Below are 20,697 nucleotides of genomic sequence, written 5' to 3'. Positions count from 1 at the left end.
AAATGCTCAGAATAGAATTGCACGTGGCCTTCAGTGACATTTTTTATTTGTGAAGTTTATGTGGGACCACATCCTCTGTTCTCTTCGTGTAACACCTTGTGTGGGATTACTTGCATAGCAGCATTCAAGCTGTTGGTGTCCACTTATGCCTTCTTGTTCCAGTAGCCCACTATTGTGTGCTGTGCAGATGCCTCTGATGCCATGCTGGTCCTCATCCCCGCAACACATGACCAGCACACCCTCTTTTTACGTATAAAGACACGATGATAAAAACAATCCTCTGGTTCTTGGCAGGTCTTTGATAAACACAACCTTGGATGAACAACTATACATGGCATATTACAATGTGTTCCATTTATTTAACAGGAGCTAACCTTCCAATGTGGCTGAATTAAAACAAGTTTGAAAGAAGAGTGGACCAAAATGGCTCCACAGTAAAGTGAAATACTCGTCACCAGTGAGTGATGCAGAAGCAGTGTCCACAACTTACTGCTTCCATGTAGTGCTAATCAAATGCACTTGATTAACTTATTATCAGCAAGAAAAGAAGAAATAACAACGAAGGAACTGAATTGAAGGATTTTTTGGTGATGCTAACGCTGTAGAGACAGGCATACTCTCCGTGCTGTTCGTGACTTATTGCAGCGAGCTCAAAATTGGCCAGGTAGAAGGCTGAGTGGCCAAATGCTGACTTTGATTCAGTAGTGTTTGTGTTTAAATGTGTGAAATAGAAGACGCCTCTAGGGTATATAGAATGAACAGAGCAAGTGACAGTGAGGGTGCTGCCTCATGAGACAGAAATTGTGTCAGGATTGGTGAGTTCCATTGGGGGACATCAGGGAGATGTTGGGTTTTTCCAGTTTAACCGCAAACAACAATTTCCGATAATTGTGCAAAACAGAGGAAACAAGGCACAAAATTACTGACCTACAACGGAAAGGTCAGCAGGATTTCCTTGAGGATAGTAGATGACTTCACTGGCCAACACCTTTTGATATTCACAGTAGTATGAACCTTTTTGGCTTAAGTCCACTTTAGGGAAGACAAATGTTGCAGATGCATGATCTGAGAATTTTTCCATTTGAAATGACCCTTGGGTTTTTTTCAGGAGAAATCTCCCACCCATGCGTTCTGTTACTAGCGTGCAGGTAATTTCAACTTTGTCACCCCACTTAACCTCTGCAGCAGGACTTATTGTGATTTTGGGCTTCTGTTGACCACCTGAAGCAGATAATAAATGTTTCTTGTGTAACAGCCAAAACAACTTTCTCAGGAGCAATGAGATCATTTGTCAGTTCAAAATGAGCTATGTCTCTTACCTAAGCAGATAACGCTGGCATCTTCATCGTGCCCACAGTTATTTTCTCCAAATCCATCGTGTGAACAATGAGTAAGTGCAGACTCTTGGCCTGAGCATCCCACATTATCCAGCCATACTGGACCAGAGCCGCTACCAAAATGGGCAGTTAGAGGTGCTGAAATGGCATGACCGCAATCAAGCTGTCTGCATACCACATCGGCATCGCTCATTTCCCAATCGTCATCACACACAGTTCCCCACTGTCCTTTATAGAAGACCTCCACTCTGCCGGAGCATTCACTTGAGCCACCCACCAACCGGACTTGTGCTGCATAACAGAGCAGAAAGAGTGAATACAAGTGCAAAGGAAAGTCCTTAAAACAACCAAAAAGAAGACAAAATTATAAAAGGACTTGAAAGGATTCTTCTGCATATATTATACAAAATGTTTGTATTAATGCATAAAAAACAAATACCAAAATATAATATTAATTGGATATTATATCGTTTATTAGTCCATTATGTTAGGCAAAAGGAGTATTGCAACAACTGGTTCAAGTCATGGGAAATATGACGTTTTCGCTTTTTAATGGATGAAGTCCATACTACTCAAGTCTATGTAAGATAAATAACTAGTAATCTAGCTGAGCTTAGCTTAGCTATAAAGAAAGCATTACCTAGACTGGCTTTGTCTAACAGTGACCACTACAGAGCTTACTGTTTGGCAATACATAGCAAGCAATAGGCAAAACAGTTGCTGGTTAATCCTACTTCCTAAGCCAGATAGGTGTAAAAAAAAAGTACATTTTCTAAAGAAAAAAAAACACAAAAAGAAAATAATTTTGTTAAACATTAATCTGCACATGGCTGACCAAATTAAATACGACGGTTTTTCAATCCAGTGTTATAATTTGGAAATTTATGAAACCAACTTTGATATAAAAGGCCTTACCAGCACAGAGAACGCTGGCATCATGTTCATGCCCACAGACTTCTCTTGTAAAACCCTTCACCGAGCATTCTTGAAGAGAAGTCACGCTGTGGAAACAAGAAGTGCTAGCCTCCACCACTGACCCACTGCCTTGGCCAAAAAAAGCAGCACCAGGAGCATTCATGGCACGTCCGCACTCCAGCAGCTCGCACACCACTCCAGCTTTACTTAGAGTCCAGTCTGTGTCACATACTGCGTGCCACTGCTCGCCGTGACGTACCTCCACTCTCCCAGAGCACTCATCAGTACTGTTAACCAACCGCACTGCCAAGCTCCCTGTGAAGTAAACAAAAAAATATAGCCACAGGTATATAAGAATATTCTTTTTTAAACTGTGACGTACTTAGATATATTATACATATATATATTATACATATATTATACATTATTTAAATTCAGAAGACAATATCTTAAAAAGTAAGAAAAAGAAGAAGAAGAAGCAGAAGAAGAAGCTGCCAAAATTACATTTTGGCATTTTATTTTTGCTTCTTCTTACCTGTGCAGGAAACACCGGCAACTACAGTTGTGTCACAGGTTCTGTCCAGACCTCTTTGTGGACACTGATTCAATGTAGGCTCCTTTCCATTGCATTCAATTTGATCATTCCAGGTCTGTCCTGTACCAGGGCCAAGCTGAATAAGCTTATGAGGCCTCCCACAGTCCAACTGTCTGCACACCACTGCTGCATCATTCATGTCCCAGGATTCAGCACACACAGTCCCCCACTGGCCTTTGTCATAAATCTCTACTCTTCCATCACAACGAGTGGATCCACCGGTTAATCTCACGTTTCCTGGAAATGATATCTGTTATATTAATGTACATGAAATACAACTTGACACACACACAACTGTATATAGTGAACTGTATGACTTTTTGTTTTGCTTTGAACTAGGGATGTACTGCCGACTGATTAAGTGGTTAATATTTTTGTGTTGCATCACATTAATTTTGTGCTAGATCCAAACAGCAGTGGACAGTCCAAGCACGTAAAACATCTTTTATGCTGAAAATGTAGCCATACTGTAATATATCGACATGTATGTGATATCTGTAGAAGTTGGTCCAATGGAAATGACAGTTGAGAGAGGAACTCTATGAATGAGTGTGCTTGTTTGATACGAGGAGGACCCGTGGTTAATGGGCTTCTAAGATTTCATTCATGTTTACAGACATTACAGTTATCTTTATGCTTGGCTAGAGAGGCTAAATCCTTTTTTTTGGCTTGTGGTTGCCATGCTGTATCCATTCTTCTGACTGGTGGTTGTCAATAAAGCCAGTCAAAAGCCTGAGTGATTCTATTGGTATTATTTATATATGACATTAGTTTTGTATATACACAGTGTCTTAGTGTTTGATTATTTTAGTGACTGTGAGTGTGAAATCTTGATACTTTTGCTTCATGTCTGAGTAGGATGAATTTTTGTGTGGTATGTCGGGACTAAGCCTACTGAGCTTTTGACAGTATACGCAAAAACATAGCACACCTTAAAAACTCAGTATATAAGACTGTTGGAAAGTCTTAGGTTTTGTGCCTTCTAATCTAACCTTTTAGTTGAACATAGTTTCCATATTTATTCTAGATATTCCATATCTAGATTGGTACCTGACAAATCACCGCTTGGGGTTTCATTGCATAATTATAAATCTGGTGTTTTGCATGAACACGGTGTTTCAATAAATCACTGGTCTTTTTTCTAAAGTTAGTCCAGTTTTCTGCATTTGTTCATGTAACTTGAAGCCCTTGTACCAATATTTAAAGGTTAAGTGAAAGGGCCAGAAACAATTTCCATCTTAGTTTTTTTAAAAGAAGAATATAATGGATTCATTTTCTTTTTGAAAGTCTAATTTCAATTTGACATCAGACTTTACCTGAGCATACCACAGAGGCATCTTCAGTACCATCGGTTATAGATCTGGTATGGTCTCTAAACGTGCACTGCGTGAGAGAACTCTCTCTGCCGTAACAGCGAATCTCGTACCCTCTCAGAGCTCGACCTTTACCAAATGACTCTGAGATCTTGACAGGATCTCCACAGTTCATCTCTCTGCACACCACAGCAGCTTCATTCATTCCCCAGTTAACATTAAATGCTTGTGACCAGTGTTCCCCATGGTGGACCTCCACTCTTCCTGAGCACATGTCAGTCCCATTCATTAGTCGAATGGCAGCTACAAAGCACAGTAGAGAAAAAATATCAGCAATTCGTTGGTGTTCATCTGAAAGAAATGTATTAATTGAAGCTCCATCTGATATTGGTGTTGTAGAAATAACTGCTATGTAATCAATAACTGAACATTTTTTGGAGTACATAGTAAAAAAAAAAAAATGAAATAAATATCCAAAGAAAATGCTACATCCAGAACTTTTTGGGATCTAAAGGTAAAAAATAAAAAAAGACACTTTGTGAAATGAAACATCAATAGTTTGTACCTGAACAAATCACTCCTGCATCTTCATCATGACCACAGTTATTCTCTCCAAAGGAGCGATGACCGCATTGCCCAAGAGACGTCTCATTACCCAGACAGTTGACATTATCCAGCCAGATCACTCCTTGTCCTTCACCAAAGAAGGCACCAGGTTTAACTCTCTGAGGTGTTCCACAGTCCATGGCTCTGCACACCACCTCAGCAGCTCTTAAGTCCCATTCATCATCACACACTGTTCCCCACAGGCCGTCATGCAGAATCTCCACTCGGCCAGAGCATCGGTGAATGCCGTTCACAAGCCTTAGCGGTGGTTGACCTGAGGGCACACATTAAACAAATAACAATAAATATTATAAGCTGTTGCTTTTTGGGGGTTTTTTTTCTTAAGGTTGTCATCAATTTTAAAAATTGTTGTAACAGATTTTTTTTATTTATTCATTTTTGGCATCTTGGGGACAGCAGAAACTAGCTTTACAGCAACATGTTGTGTAGCTTCATATTTATCCATCATACATGAGCAGTCTGAGCAACCTAAGAGCAGACTACATGGCCGAGAGCCTGATTCAGAAATCAGTGTTGGCAATGGGGGTAGAATTCAAAGATTAAGAAGTGTTGCCCAATACTTTTCGCCATTTAGTGTATATCATGTAACAATCAGAGTTTGTGGATATAAAGGAGATGTTAATGTCTTGAAACAGAATGCTTTTATAACAAGTTCTCGGTGCATAAAGGCAAAAAACAGGTCATTTTAGTCCATTGCTAGTTGGTTCCAGCCTGATGGTGTCCTAATGTCAGGAGTAACTGAGGTTGTGTAGATATAAATTACCTATTACTGTGGTGAAATAAAACGATACCTGTTGCAGGCAGACAAACATTAAAAATAGGTCATTTTAACATGTTGCTAGGTGGTTGCTAGGGTACATAGTGATATAATAATATCTGATATAGATAAGAAACTTCAAAGTCTTAAGCTATGCCATTTTTAGTTGCTCAGCTCCTAATTGTAAAGAAGTAGTTGGTGGACAACAAAAGAGACAGAAACACAGAGAATGCAGAAATGACTTTATGAAGCCTTTATAAAAAGTTAAAGTGCAAAACTGTAACCCATTCTATTGTCTTTAACTTGTGAGTGTCTGTCAGTAGACTGAGCCTTCAGGATTTTAGTTTAAATGCTTTTGATGAGCCTCAGACCTTTAAACACATTCACAAGTACATATTAAGTGAAAGAAATACTCCACATGAGCCAACCTTTTCTTTTAAAAGTTGTCCAAACATGACATTTGCTATTTTTGGAAAGCAGGATTGCAGCATATCTGTATCTTTTACCTGCACATGCGAGAGAAACACCTTCACATGACCCTCTGTGTTCTTGAAGTTGACACTGGCTGATAGAGTTCACATTATCAGAGCATCTACTTGTGAGCCCTCGCAGTGAGCCGTCACCAAAGTAGAAGGTGTCTTTGGAATTTTTTGGAGCTCCACAGTTGAGCTCCTTGCATATGACTGTAGCTTCTTTAAGACCCCAGTTATTACTACAAAGTTTCCCCCATCGGCCATCGTGGAAAACCTCCACTCTGCCAGAACAAGCGTCACTCCCATTTATCAATCTGACTGTCTCTGCAAAGCAAAATTTGGCATCATTAGAATTGTCATTAAAACTCAGTTTTGAGAAACAAACAGAACAGAGCCTGTGTTACCTGAGCACACAAGACCAGCATCTTCATTGTGGTCACAGTCATGTTCTTCAAAATCTTTGTGAGGGCAGTCAGCGAGTAACATTTCATGACCAGTGCACTCCATCTCATCCAACCAAACCTGATCCTGGCCTCTCCCAAAGTAAGCCTTGTACTTGACTGAGAGAACATTCCCACAGTTCATCTCTCGACAAGCTACAGCTGCATCTTGCATCCCCCATTTGTCATCACAAACTGTTCCCCATTGTCCTTTATAGTAGATTTCCACTCTACCAGAGCAGCGATTAGTCCCATTCACCAGCCGAATGGGTTGACTGTCTGTTAAGAAAAGTTAGGGGCATGGTTTTTCTTTCAGAAAGGGACAGTCTAACAGTGTCAGTTTTACTGGCCATGTACAACTTACTTGCACAGACAACAGTAGCATCAACACAGCTTTCTCTGAAATCTTTAAGTTTGCACTGTGAGATTGAGTTCTCATCTCCAGAGCAAGTGGTTTTGATGGCAGACAGTTCACGTGCTTCTCCAAAATATGGTGTTTCATTGTGACCGAGAGGATCGCCGCAGCCGGCTTCTCTGCATGCCACCTGAGCTGCTTCCTTGCCCCAGTCATTGCAAATTCTTTTCCACTGACCCTTGTGGTAGACTTCCACTCTGCCATTACAACGAGTGGTTCCTTTCTCAAAGCGCACATGTTCTGCAAATGATGTGGATATTAAATGTAATAAAATAATAATATGTTTCATAAATAATAATACAATCAGCCAGTGTGTCTGTATTTCCCATAGTCTATATACAATAATACTACTAATTAGGGATGGGTATCGTTTAGGTTTTATCCGATACCGGTGCCAAACCGGTACTTTTGAAACGGTGCCGGTGCTTAAACGGTGCCCAAACCGGTGCTTAAAGAATGGAAAACACAAAATTGGTCCAAAAACCTCTCATGTTTAGCTGTTTTCCACTTTTTCTTTGGTCATTTTAGCCTTTTTGGCCAGGGTGAAGGGAGTATCTGCCATCAAACAAGAAGACAGCTGCATGTAGCTATGATGATGTTTGCTAGTTCACCTTACATGCATTAATGCAGACCTTCCCAAAGCGTGGGGCCCGCCCCCTAGGGGGGGCGCAGAGCCATTGCAGGGGGGGCGCGGAATGAAAAGGGGGGGGGAAAAACACAAAACACTTGGACACTGCTAGCCCACAGAAACGCAAAGCAGGAGATGAAGCATCGCTGAATATGTTTCCAAACCAACTTCATTCTAAGCCAAAGACTAGAAAATATGGTGAAGCAAATCTTCCCTTTGGCTTCACCTGCACAAGTGCCGAGGTAGGTCTCCCTGCAGAATTGGTTTTACCTTCGTAGGGAGCAGCGCTGGGCTGTTTAAATCACGGACAAACAGGATCCCACAGTTGTTTATGTTTTTAAACCCATTTTGCACAGAGAGGCATTTTTTGAAAAATGTATTGATGCAATGTTGAACATTATTACACATGAAAAAAAAACTACACGTGAGGCCTCTGCCTTTCTAAATGGAGGGACAGTAATTGCATGTGTACGTGTAAGCGTGTAAAACCTGAAGATTAACAGTATTTGTCTCTATCTGCCATTCTGCAATTCATCTCATGTAAACAATAACGTGGTGCACAGCGTGACGTGAAAAAAGGCACATACCTTTGACATTGCGTGATGAACACGTAAACGCAAAAAAGGAGTTTTAAAAAATCTCCGTTCTCGGTGATTTGAAACGCCGTTTACGTGTGGACGAAACAACTGCGTTTTCAAAAATACCCGTGTAGGTGTGGACGCAGCGTAAAAGAGTTAGTTTATTTTATTACTACCTGTCATTTATTGCAGATTACTTGTATTTGCTTAATTGTTTACTAAATGTTTGAGGTGTGAAATAAACCGCAATGGAGCAAAATATGGGTGTGTGTGGTTGGAGGATGTGTTTGTGCGTGTGCGAAGTAGGGGGGGGGGGGGGGGGGGGGCGAAAACATTTTTCTTGTAAAATAAGGGGGGCCCAGCAAAAAAAGTTTGGGAACCACTGCATTAATGTAATAACGCGGTTAGCCTACTCAACGTAAATTACACACGAACAACATTAAGCTACTCACGCAGAGAAGAACGGCTGCTACTGCCATCATCATCCTTCATCATTTCTGCTACACTGGCAGGGCTAGGGGCCAGGACTCTACTCTTCGGTTTTTTGGGGGACGTTGCTAACTCCGGTCCGATAACAGGCACCACACCCGCAGTAGATGTGCATGGTGTGAGGTCTCGCAGCAAGCTATCAAATACGGCGCATTTCTCGGCTTTAAAAAAACCCGCTATGCATCGCCAGGTGTTTCATCGGATTTAAAGTGTTACCTCCTTTGACAGTATCACAGTATCAGCTTAAAGCACTTGTTGCAGGCTGCTGAGTTTGCATCTTTTGCTGTGAAGTACAGCCAGACATTTGACTGCTTAGCCTTGGGCATTTTTAATCTGTAGCTCTGCTCTAAAATAACGTACGTACCTGGACCCGCCTACTATCCTCAGAAACGTAAAATGATTGGCTAGAATCTAAAGTGTATCATTCCATACCAGTTGGTGGCAGTAATGCACCTTCAGTTGTTTGCCAACCACCAATACAAATGTAAGGAAGAAGAAAGTGTGCCACAGCTCAGGGGAAAAAAAGCACCGAAATAAAGCACCGAAATGTGCGCTGCTTTTCGGTCTGGTACCCATCCCTACTACTAATTCTAGTGAAGATTTTCACTTTGTCAGAACCAAATTGGAAGAAACTGGCATCTAAAGCATATTACTAAAAGAGAACAAAAGAATGTCTTGATGCATGCTTAATCATCCGGGTAAGTAAATCCCAAAAGGTTTATTCTGTTCATCTGGACGTAACGTTTTCAGTAGGAGAAACGTTTCGTCACTAATTGAAGTGACTTCTTCAGTCTCAGCTGACTGCAGGTCTCCCCAACCTTATAAACAGTACATTTGAACAATAACTGAAACCAGCCTACTGAATGAACAATGGGCTGTGAGGTCAGTTCTTTGCTCATTAATATGCAAATTGTCATGATCATTGATCAACAACAACTGGTCAAAGACCACTGATCAATGGCCATGAGTCCCATTCACAGAGAGTTGGGGAATGGCTGCAATCACAGTGTTTTAAGACGGTGAAAGATGTACCCTTAGGCCCCCACCTCAATTCAGAGATGGTCTTTCCCTTTTCACGTAAATGGACTCCTTGACTCCTCGCTCCAATCAGCGTTCCTCCACGATGTGTACATCCTCATCATTGAAAGAGTGTCCACTGGCCTGCAGCGAGCTGAGACTGAAGAGGTCGCTTGGATGAGTGACAAAACGTTTCTCCCACTAAAAACGCTACGTGCAGATGAACAAAATCAACGTTTTGGGAAAGCAAAAGAATGTTAAAGGTCAATTGGAGAAATTAATACTGCTCTCATAAGTATCTGCTGATACCCTCAAGACTAGGAGAATGCTCTTGCCAGCGAAAAAAATCGGTCTTCCACTATCACAAAAGCTCAAGTTTACTTCCCAAGAAGCCAAACTGTTAATTTACCTGTTTTTAATTGATATTAAATTCTTGATAATGCACAAAATAATTGTTTGTAATCAAAGCTAAACTTTTAATGTATCAAGAGTTATACACTGCAAATTGTTTTCAACAGGACTGTGTGCGTAATGTTTGATCAAAATGTTTTTTAGTGTCTGGGCAAGATAAACATACTAATTAATATATCTTAGCACAGTTTAAATACACTTTTTAAATATACCGACTCATGCATAAAAGTATGTGACATCAGTTTTCTTTCCACAACAGAAGGAGCAAAAACGAAATTAAATCATAAGACATGTACGTTATCTTTAAATGCTATAAGTATAGCACATTTGCTTCTTTCTCTAACTCAAGAAGAACAAATGTGACTCCATGATGGCTGTTCTCAAAGCCTAACAATTGTGGAAATGTTGCAGCAACGAGAAACCTAAACCACATAACATGGTGAGCTAACATAATTGCTGTGTTAGCTGGTTTTCTCTTAGGTTGTACAGGATTTCTCAATTTCAACAACAGTTCCACATTTTACGAAAAGGGGCAGTTTTGACATCTTGCTGATGTGAATGAATTCTGCCTGACTTCTGATAACTTTAACTGTTAATGCAGTGCTAGCTTAGCTTGGCAGAAAGACTGGAAAATGGTAGAATGTGACAAAATCCATCTACCTAACCTAAACATGTTGCATTTGTTAAAGTGACATTATATTGGACTGAGAAAGCTGTTAACATGTGGCAGCAAATAAATAAATGTCTTAGCACATTTTCTCGAAGAAAAGGTTTTCTATGAAGGTTTGTGAGGGTAAACAAAAATATGTCAAACATCATTGGGGCTTACCTGAACAGACCACTCCTGCATCTTCATTGTGGCCACAGTTATTTACCCCAAACGGTTTGTGCTGACACTGAAGGATGGAAAACTCATGCCCAGTACACTGTACGTCATCCAACCAGATCTCATCCTTTCCCTGTCCAAAGAAGGCGTCTTTTTTAGCCTCGATAGCTGTCCCGCAGCTTAACTCTCGACACACCACCTCAGCGTTAGCAATGCTCCACTGATCGTGACAGACAGTTCCCCAACTGCCTTTGTGGAAGACCTCCACTCTACCAGAGCAACGTGAAGGTCCGACCAGCCTAATATTCTCACATTCTGGATATAAAAAAAACAAAACCACAAAGGATGCACAATGTGTTACCTTGTCCTCAACCACATTTCACAATTTTTATCTTTTTAATGTAGAAATCAAAGTATCTGAATACTCATAGGTTACTTACTGACCTGTAAACTGCAGGAAACTCAGCAGGCCTGCAGCAAAAATACATATCGCAAAAGTGATCTGATTAAGCCTGACAGCCCAGAGGTTTAGATATAAAACAGCATTCTTTAGTTAAAAGCCTTCACTGCAGTCAATAATTTGTCAAATATTTTACAAATCGGGAACAGAAGAGGGTCCCGGATAATTTTAAATTTATCCGGTAAACAATGTTTAACACTTTCAGTCATCAAATAATATTGTGACGTAAATACTGAAACTCGCACTTCTCACTCAGTCTCCATTCAAGAAAACACACGTCCACATGAAGTCAAACTGAGACAAAAACCTCCAGTAACTCACCAAGAGACAAGTGAAAAATAAAATGTCGTTTTCCATCAAAAATGAGGATCATATTGTGTCTTCAGTGTTGGCCAGTCACTGCAAAATAATACCATAATACCTTAGTCATTTTGTTTTCACCAAAAGGTGCTTATATAAGCCTCTTACCTTTTTAAATCCTCCAAGACTGCTGCGCTAACAGAAGGACCTCAGAATCTTTAATAAAAATGTTCTCATGTTCCCCAAGAACAGATCCAGTAACTATTTTAAATGAAAAGGTCCACCTGTATTGGACTCCAACCTGGACACATGTTGACTTTTTGATCAATCATTAAAGATGAGACGATGAGAGGGTTTTATCTTTTTTACCCACAACGCCTGTGGAAATATTTAAAAGAAAAAGAAAACATTTAACTTAACTTATTAATGGAAGAAGATTGATGTCATTTTAGTAGAAAAAAAACCAACAAATTGGGCCATGAGTTTTTTTCAGAATTCATGCTGTTTTTCTCAAAACAGGATGTTTTTGAGAAAAGTCTAGCAGAGATCCTGTATGAATAATATGACCACTTCTGCTTTTCCTCTTGTTACATATCAGCAAGAAAGAAAAGCCTTTAAAAGAAAGCTACTCTTTTTGGGGTTTTAGATGGTTTACATTTTATGTATTTGTGTAACAGTAAAATTTAAAATAACTTATTATGACATTTGGCAAATCAGACCATTTATTATTCTTGCAGTGAGCATATGTCTGCATATGAAACTATGCTGTATTTCCTTATGTTTCTATATTGTATATTATTTTAACACACAGTGATACACTTCAAAACTGAGCATGTTCAATAGGCTTATGGGATTGAATTAATAGGAAATAAAAACAAAGTTGTTAATTTATCCAACGTTCTAATATTGTATCATCAGCAAGGTATCATCTTAGGTACACCTTGCTAGTACATGGTTAGACCCCATTTTGCCTTCTGAACTGCCTTAATTCTGTGTGGCACATATTCATCTGAGATTTTGTCCATGTTGACATGGCAGCATCACACAGTTGCTGCAGATTTGTTGGCTGCACAGCCACGATGTGAATCTCCCATTGCACCACATCCTAAAAGTGCACTACTGGATTGAGATCTGGTGACTGTTGAGGACATTTAAGGAGAGTGAACTGAGTGTCATGTTCAAGAAACTAGTTTGTGATGATTTGTGCTTTGAGGAATGGAATGGTGCTTTGTCCTGCTGGAAGCAGCCATCAGTACACATCTGCACACTGTGGGATGGACACTGTCAACAGGCAGGCTGTGGTGTTCAACTGATCTTCTACCGATGTGGAACTACACTCAAAAGCATCTGGCCCTAACGCTTAACACATTCAATGCCACTTAAATCACCTGTCATCCCCATTCTGATGCTCAGTTTGAACTTAATGAGGTTGTCTTAGCCATGTCTGCCCTACTAAATGCATTGAATTGCTGCCATGTGATTGGTTGATTAGATATTTGAGTGAATGAACAATTGAACAATTGTACTTTATGAAGTGGCTGGTAGGTATATTTCACTTGCGTGTTAAAGAGTCTTATTACTCGGAGGCCAGAGGGTCTGAACATTATGAAAACACTTCCTGGCCCATTGTATTACATATTGCCTTTTTTCTAACATTACTGAATACCAGTAACAGAACTAGAAACTAGAATTAGAGAATACTTATGTTTGTAATGGACAAGAAGTTAAGCACATATTGACATCTGGGTAAATCATTGCAGGATTTGAAATTCTCTGATGGGAAGTTAGATCACATCTTTATTTGAACAAGAAGGCAACACGTGTGACCTGATAAACAGGGTGATTATGTCACAAGCAGGAAAATAGTCTAACAAGTAGATAAGCATAGAAATAGTGTCATTGCATTGCTAGGAACATGGTTATCAGTTCATGCGCAGCTGTTGTGACCTTATGTTCTTGCTTTAAAGCAGTACATATCTAAACTTACTGGCATTATTAAAAGTGTTTACTTTAATGCATCACTTCTCATGAATGACTAAATTATTTTGACCAACCTTTATTTAAATATTGCATTAATATAATTAAAATTGTGTCTAAGCACTTAAATGTGAGTCTGTCCTTAAGATGTACTTGTTTAAGTTACTGTGTTTGTCTCTGCAAGATATAGTGTGAGGGTAAATGATGATGTTATTTTTGTCATGTTTCGGCTGTGTGCAGGCAGGAGAGGACCCAAACACAAACTCACGGGGAATAAATTCAAAAGCACTGCTTTATTGCAGACTCGAGGAAAAGATACAAAATTATACTATTCTGGGAAAATACAAACTAAACTTCACAGTGAGGCACACAAGGGAACACACAGCATGAGGGACAACGCGACATGGAACAAAGCGAGACTCTGACATAAATACACAGAAGGTAATGAGGGAAGTGGAAGCACACGGGGAATACAGCTGAGGACAATTACACATGACAGCGTGGGGAGGACATGAAACTGAAAATGCTGACACCAAGACGCGGACCTCAAACATAACACAGAGAGTACACGGAGAGAACATGACGGAAGAGGAAAACACAGAAAACGAGGAGTATGAACAAAGCACAATAACTCACACCACTATATACACGGTCACACAGAGGGAGACAAGGGGGGATAAAGACACAAGGGGAAATCTAGTAAATTAACCTGAACAACTTAGGACCCATAGAATAACAAATGAACTTAAAATGACACAGGAACACAGGAAAACTAAGAACGCTAGGTAAAATGACCCAGGATCCTGACAATTTTGCTATCTTGTTTACTTTTCCCCCCTGTCTGAATCCGCAATGACTACATCCTGTACAGAACAGGTGTAAAAAGTATTTTGATTTATAGTAGTAAAATGAAGAATGGAAACTCACTAACAAATTTCTAAAGTAATCATTTATGCGAAATGAAAATTGGTGTGAATTTGAGAGAAAAAGATTCAAAAGACATCCATCAATTCTTTTTGACTTTAAGGCTGAAATGATAAAATCAGGGTGTCTAATGTTAAAGCAACAGAGCTCCAATGAAGCTCAAGTACAATAAAATGTGATGCAGTCTTAAAACATGCATTATAAAGTTCTCGGCAGAGCAATTAGACTGTAACTGTAAGTAGACTTTAGAGATGCATAGGGCCCCCGCAGCCACTAGGGGGCAACTTTTGAGCCACTTCACTAAAAAGCCAGGAAGTAGCATGGTCACGGTTTAATGTGGCTCCTTTAAAAACACAGCATCACTCTTCCTATGAATTTGCTCTGATTACCTGTACATCAAAGAAGATGCTTATTTATTGTATTTTATGCTGTTTTGTTTTCTACTCATCTCATATTGTTGTTTCCATATTCATGTGAGAGCTGGTTAAATGTATTTTTTTTTTTTTTAGTTGGTAGGGGAGATCATATTTTATGTTATTATGTTTTCTATTGAAAAAAGGTATTTCCTAAAATTTAAAAAAAAAAAAAAAAACATTTCTGAGGAAAATTATGCATCTTTTGCATATATGGATTATTATTTACGTTTTATCTTTTTTTTTAACGTTTTCTTAAAGTTTAAACTTTTTTGGTTTGCTTGTTTTCCTCTAAACATTTAAAGGAAGAAAATTCCAGTAAGATCAAAATCCACCGTTTCTGAGGAGGATCAGTGTGTACACTGTGAAAATGTCCAATGGGAAATGTTGAATGACATTAAGAAGAGAAGTACCCCATATGACGAGTTTATCTAATGACATGAATAAATGTGTATCTGTCCTTGAGATGTGTTTGTCTGAATTGTGTCTGTGGGTCATAAAACGTGTTTTTCGCCTGTATTGACAGACCTGAATAATATCTAGGAGGCAACTTGTAGTTTCAGCTGTTAACTAAAGCTACAACAGGCAACTTATCTGGCGCCACAGTGAGGCGCAGATGGGGCCTGCTGGTTTTAAATTCGCGTCGCGGGCTTATGACGTCCTCTTTACTCGCTGCTTATCTGCAGGAAAGGTGCGTTCCCTCAACTCCTGACACAATCGTCTGGATTAATCAAACATCCTAAGTTGTACATTCATAAGAGTTGGCGCTTTACAATGGATAATAACTTTTATATCACATTTCTTCTTCATTGCAGAACTTTTAGTTCACCATCCATCGCAAATCTACAATGGCCGAGGAAGGGTGAGCAAGACGTTTGTGTCTATGATGACTTGATAATAAAAGTTACTTAATCGAGCTGTAGTTAAACTACAGCTGAAATTTGTTTGGGAGAGGATAGTGACCTTGTAAACATAAGCTTTTTGGTAACAGTGTGCTTTATAGCGTAAAAGAGAATATTTCACATGAGACAAGTGGCTAGCTTAGCAGGGATAGAGGTTCAGTTATACTGCCAGCACGCAGGTAGCAATTTACTATAAAATTGAATTGAATAGGCCTTTATTGTCATTGTACATGTACAACGCAATTGTGCAGGAATAAAATGTAAAGGGTCACCAGCCAGATAAATTGCAAACAGGAGAAATGTATACAGTCACAAGAAATATGTGCAAATCAAGAGAAATGTGTACAAAAATGAGAGAAAGGCACATAATAGCAAGCTCATAAATAAGGCATGTCCATAGTCCGGTCCAGGGGGCTAATGTTTAACAGGTTTATACAATCACACAATAGTAAATCTAGTTTAAAATTAACCTGAGATACTGATATGCGGCAGCTTCACTGACGTTTACAATTCCTCTTCCCTTTAATGATCACTAGTGTAATCACCTTGATCTTTGTTATATTGCTCTTCATATGCGAATGCAGTCAAGGGGTTTAGAAGTAGTAGTCCTGCCTTTAGTGCAGCTATGTATGAAAAATATATGTGGAGTCTTAAACAGGCATGTTTTTCAGTAACCTGAAGTCTTCTCACTGATCTAAAGTATTTAAGGGCTTTGACATGCTAGCAGTAACTTATTTGAAACCTAGTGACAGTGTTGTGTAGAACACTGACTCAGTTGGCCTTTGTTCAGCTCAGATTTAAATGATTTAGAAGCCAAACATGTACACCTTGATGGGATATATCATGTCGTTCAAGGCTTTAAGCACATATGCCTCGTTATACAGAATTCTGTAATGCACATGGAGCCAGTGCAAGGCTGCCAACGCCAGGAAGGCTTGATAAACCTGTTATAGATTTAAGTTTTTAGTCTGGATATTATTCTGAAATTTCATTATTGTGTTTTTCTGCCAGCTGAGCTTTTGTGCATGACTGATGAGCCCATCTTTTGTCGGATACCCCTTCACTCTACAATGAGTGAGACTCTCGCCGCGCTGACATGCCAAAAGCTCAGCTGAAGAGGCCCCAATTTCTTGTGCTCATCTTCCTCAAAATTTTAAGATTGTTTTTATCTTACTTCCAACAGCAGTCCTGCCGGAGGTGTGATGGATGTCAACACCGCTCTCCCTGAAGTGCTCAAGACCGCACTCATCCACGATGGCCTGGCCCGCGGTATCCGTGAGGCTGCCAAGGCTCTGGACAAGTAAGTCTTAAACCTTTTTAGAGAGCTTTAACTTCAAACGTCTATCTGAGCCATCCTATCAGTTTAAAGTGTGAATGGTATAATGTAGTAGCCTTTAATGTGAGTTAATTTTTTTTTCCCCCTGTTCTTTCATAGACGTCAGGCCCATCTCTGCGTCCTTGCTGCCAACTGTGATGAGCCCATGTACGTCAAGCTGGTGGAGGCCCTCTGCGCTGAGCATCAGATCAATCTCATCAAGGTACTGAATTTGCTTGGGTTTGGTTTGATGTTCATGGACAGTTGGACTGCGTTCTTTTATTGTTTTTAACCAGTTGTGGCACTGCTGTATCGCTGATGATAATTTGGCTCCCTCTACTGAACACTGTGAGGAGATTGCCAATTGTTACCCAATTTCTGTCTGAGATACAGTTGAGCCTGGACTATAATGCACTATTCTACCCGTGCTTATTATTATTTTTACTGTATTGACTTAAATTCATTCATGAAGTTGAAGTGACCTTTTAAACTCTGGCAGGTTGATGACAACAAGAAGCTTGGTGAGTGGGTTGGTCTGTGCAAGATCGACCGCGAGGGTAAACCACGCAAGGTGGTTGGCTGCAGCTGCGTCGTTGTTAAGGTAATTATGCTGCTTTCTTTCTTTGGCAAGTCTGAATTCACTTGATTAGCCTTTTGATCTATATAGGAAACCTTAAATGGAAATTCAGTGAGATTCCTCTAACATAACAGCGAAAGAAACATTATGAGTTAGGACTATATTTGCCAGTCAAGTGCAGTTGCTGTGCCTCATGCCATGCAGCTGTTTAACTCCTGGCTAGAGAGGAGCCAGCGTACAAGCCCCGTCATCTGCCTGTGGTGTCCGGGGTCCCTAAGGATGGCTACATAGAGTACCAAATGACAGTAGGCAAAAAAGGTGCTATAAAGGCAATCCATGCAATTCCTCTTCCCTTTAATGATCTCAATACAATACAACTTTATTTGTCTAGCACATTTAAAACCAGAGGTAGCCAAAGTGCTTCACATCATCCAATAAAACAGTAGTAAAGTACAAAAGCAGATAGCAGAGAAGCTAGCAGGTGGAAGGCATTGATTAACCAAGTATACAAGTACGCAGATAAGCAAGCAAGACTTAACGATAAAAACAATAAAACAATATAGGCAAAGAAAGGGAAGGGCAAGAAAGTACACTTAAAAGGCATGCTCTAGGAGGCCAGGAAGGCTAAGCTAAAAAGGTGGGTTTTCAATCGAGACTTGAAGGTCTGGTTTGAATCAGACGTGCGAATAGTATGAGGGTTATTCCAGAGGTTAGGTGCAACTGAAGCGAAGGAACGGTCACCTCTGGTTTTCAGCTGTGACCTAGGTTGCACCAAGAGCAATTGGTCAGAAGATCTCAGTGTTCTGCTGGGAGTATACACACTAAGGAGATCAATAAGGTAGCTGGGTTCAATGTTATTTATGAGTTTTATAAGTAAGCAGTGTTTAATTGGAGGCCAGTGAGAATTGGGGTGATAGACTCAAGCCTACGAGTACCAGTTAGAAGGCGAGCCGCGGTGTCATTACTAGTGTAGTTATAAAATCAGGGTATCTTGAGTTGGTGTATTTAACTCAATCTAAGCAGCATACCTATACCACAGCTGCAGTAAACATGTGTGCCTGAACTAAACGAAATTCAGAGGTGAGTTGTTGACACGGTGTAACAAGCTGATCACCTCCACACTGCATTGAGCCATAATTTATGACAAAGACTGAAACAAGTAGTGTTTAAATAAAGCTGGACATGTGTTAATTGTAGCTCGTTATGTTTCCCTTGCGTAATAAACTTGTATTTATTTCCAAATGGCTGTTTAATCTTTGTAGGCATACATGTCTGTGACGTTGGGCTCAGTTGACCTTAATTTTATTTATTTATCCCCCCCTACAGGATTATGGCAAGGAGTCCCAGGCCAAGGATGTGATTGAGGAATACTTCAAGTCCAAGAAATGAAGTGTCAATAAAACGATGAAATGAAGCTCTGGAGTGTGTTATTGATTTGAGTTGCTTGGTTGGATATTGAGCATTATTTCACTGTGTACCAATCTTGTTGCTTGGTTAGTGCATCATTTCATGAGCTCTTTCTCCAAATTGAGAATTTCAGATTTTTTTTTATTTTTTTAATTTTGAAAAAGCTCTTTGCCCTCTGGATAACATTGTTACTGCTTAGCCAGAAAACGTTGATGGTCAAGCAGCATGGATCCCAAATTTGTGAGTATGAACAAGTGAAACTTGAACCGTGCAATGCACAGTTTTGAAATTCACACCATTGGAGCATCTAGTAAAAGTTCAAATCCTGGTGACCTTAACTTGACCCCAAGTTGAGTCCACTTACTATGGTTTAGGCTCCATGGAGTGTTGCTGTCTGTTAGCTGGTTTGATGAAAAGCTAAAAAGCCAGTCAGATAATGAATGTTGTTGAAGCTTTCAAAACATCTTTAAAAACTTATAAATTGTTTTTCAGGTAATACTGAATGCCTCCCAATGTATTACATTGGACAGAGCTTTGAAATGTTAAAACGCAAACATCAAATGAAAGCACTTAAATGGAACATTATCCAAGAAAGAATATAAAGGAATAGCTTTTACCTAATTGGAGAGAATTGAAATAGTTGAGATTAATACCATTGAAGTAATTTGTTTTCTAGATTGTTCTATTTGCTATAGTACTAGTGTCAAAAAATGACATGAAAACCACCAAGTCTAATAACAGCGCTCATGTATTATTATTATTTTTTACATAAAATGATGCATGTGAAATCCTTTTGCATGAGAAGCTTACCATTTACCTTGTGCAGCTTGGTAGGTTTGCATACGTTTCCTCAGGTTACAATCGAGTACATCAAAAAGCCAGACTCACGAGTGTGTTGCATAAGTCTTTTATCAAGTATGACTTGAAATATTTCAATCCTTTTATTTTGGGATTAATTATAATGGGTTATAACTCAAGGAAATCATACATCAAGCCTGATAATTAGAATATTTCCTAAGATCATTAATTTATAATACAGAAATGCCCAGCTTCATTTAAATGGAACTCAATGGAGTCTCCTTTGCCTCAAATTACTGCATCAGTTTGTGGCCTTGCTGAGTTGATAATCAAAGTCCAGTTTGCTTTGACAGCAACCTTCAGATTGTCTGTATTTTGGTGTCGGATTATTTTTCCATCTTCCCTTTGACTTTAGCAACTCTACAGAGAACACGTGTTCATGTTAGATTCAGTTGGGGAGCCATTAGGTTTGGTACTACAAGCAGGAGCCAGGTTTTGCTGGAAAAAGGAAATTGGCATCTCTATAAAGATTGTAAGCAAATGGATGCATGAAGTGCTTTAAAATCTCCTGGTAAATGGTTGTATTGACTTTGGACTTGATAAAACATAATGAACCGACTATAATCAACACTAGTATTTGACATGAAAATCCAAATCATCAGACTGAAAAAACTTCATTGGGTGAATCTGCAGTCTTCCTCCAGACTCAGGGACCTTAATTTTCAAACGAAAATCCCAAATTTACTTTAATCTGAAAAGATGACTTGAGACCACAGAGCAGCAGTCCACTTCTTTTCCTCCTC

At 39.5% G+C, this 20,697-nt stretch overlaps 2 protein-coding genes and 2 non-coding genes across 4 annotated transcripts; 3 read left to right on the top strand and 1 right to left on the bottom strand.

Annotated features, from left to right (window-relative positions):
• Nucleotides 1–12: 12 nt before the first annotated feature.
• Nucleotides 13–11,893, bottom strand: LOC146501526 (scavenger receptor cysteine-rich domain-containing protein DMBT1-like). The gene is made up of 13 exons (XM_085132105.1): nucleotides 11,750–11,893; nucleotides 11,603–11,680; nucleotides 11,266–11,292; nucleotides 10,825–11,136; nucleotides 6,822–7,112; nucleotides 6,422–6,736; nucleotides 6,051–6,341; nucleotides 4,726–5,040; nucleotides 4,164–4,463; nucleotides 2,788–3,084; nucleotides 2,253–2,567; nucleotides 1,320–1,628; nucleotides 13–1,221 (listed from the first exon to the last, which is right to left on the bottom strand). The coding sequence occupies exons 2-13, from the start codon at nucleotides 11,652–11,654 to the stop codon at nucleotides 920–922; spliced, it is 3,126 nt and encodes a 1,041-aa protein (XP_084988231.1). The 5' UTR covers nucleotides 11,655–11,680; nucleotides 11,750–11,893; the 3' UTR covers nucleotides 13–919.
• A 3,597-nt stretch (nucleotides 11,894–15,490) lies between these two features.
• On the top strand, nucleotides 15,491–19,103 carry rps12 (ribosomal protein S12). Its single transcript, XM_085132112.1, has 6 exons — nucleotides 15,491–15,586; nucleotides 15,711–15,757; nucleotides 16,981–17,097; nucleotides 17,233–17,335; nucleotides 17,612–17,713; nucleotides 19,016–19,103. The coding sequence occupies exons 2-6, from the start codon at nucleotides 15,744–15,746 to the stop codon at nucleotides 19,076–19,078; spliced, it is 399 nt and encodes a 132-aa protein (XP_084988238.1). The 5' UTR covers nucleotides 15,491–15,586; nucleotides 15,711–15,743; the 3' UTR covers nucleotides 19,079–19,103.
• On the top strand, nucleotides 16,821–16,897 carry LOC146501525 (small nucleolar RNA SNORD101). The gene has a single exon (XR_014869653.1). It is a non-coding gene; the product is annotated as a small nucleolar RNA SNORD101 (small nucleolar RNA).
• On the top strand, nucleotides 17,421–17,504 carry LOC146501524 (small nucleolar RNA SNORD100). The gene has a single exon (XR_014869655.1). It is a non-coding gene; the product is annotated as a small nucleolar RNA SNORD100 (small nucleolar RNA).
• Nucleotides 19,104–20,697: the final 1,594 nt, after the last annotated feature.

The sequence above is a fragment of the Neolamprologus multifasciatus genome, chromosome 15 (genome assembly GCF_963576455.1).
Source record: "Neolamprologus multifasciatus chromosome 15, fNeoMul1.2, whole genome shotgun sequence".
Taxonomy (NCBI): domain Eukaryota; kingdom Metazoa; phylum Chordata; class Actinopteri; order Cichliformes; family Cichlidae; genus Neolamprologus; species Neolamprologus multifasciatus.
This window is presented reverse-complemented; position numbering and strand designations above follow the sequence as displayed.

What these genes read in the sequence shown, in the direction of transcription:
- LOC146501526 (XM_085132105.1), bottom strand. Translation starts at nt 11,654, where the DNA reads ATGATCCTCATTTTTGATGGAAAACGACATTTTATTTTTCACTTGTCT. An exon ending in TGCAGGAGTGATTTGTTCAG is followed by an intron (nt 4,464 to 4,725) that starts GTACAAACTATT and finishes TGTGCTTTGTAG; the next exon opens with CTGCCATTCGACTAATGAAT. An exon ending in TGCCAGCGTTCTCTGTGCTG is followed by an intron (nt 1,629 to 2,252) that starts GTAAGGCCTTTT and finishes TCTGTTATGCAG; the next exon opens with CACAAGTCCGGTTGGTGGGT.
- rps12 (XM_085132112.1), top strand. An exon ending in ATCAGATCAATCTCATCAAG is followed by an intron (nt 17,336 to 17,611) that starts GTACTGAATTTG and finishes AAACTCTGGCAG; the next exon opens with GTTGATGACAACAAGAAGCT. An exon ending in GCAGCTGCGTCGTTGTTAAG is followed by an intron (nt 17,714 to 19,015) that starts GTAATTATGCTG and finishes CCCCCCCTACAG; the next exon opens with GATTATGGCAAGGAGTCCCA.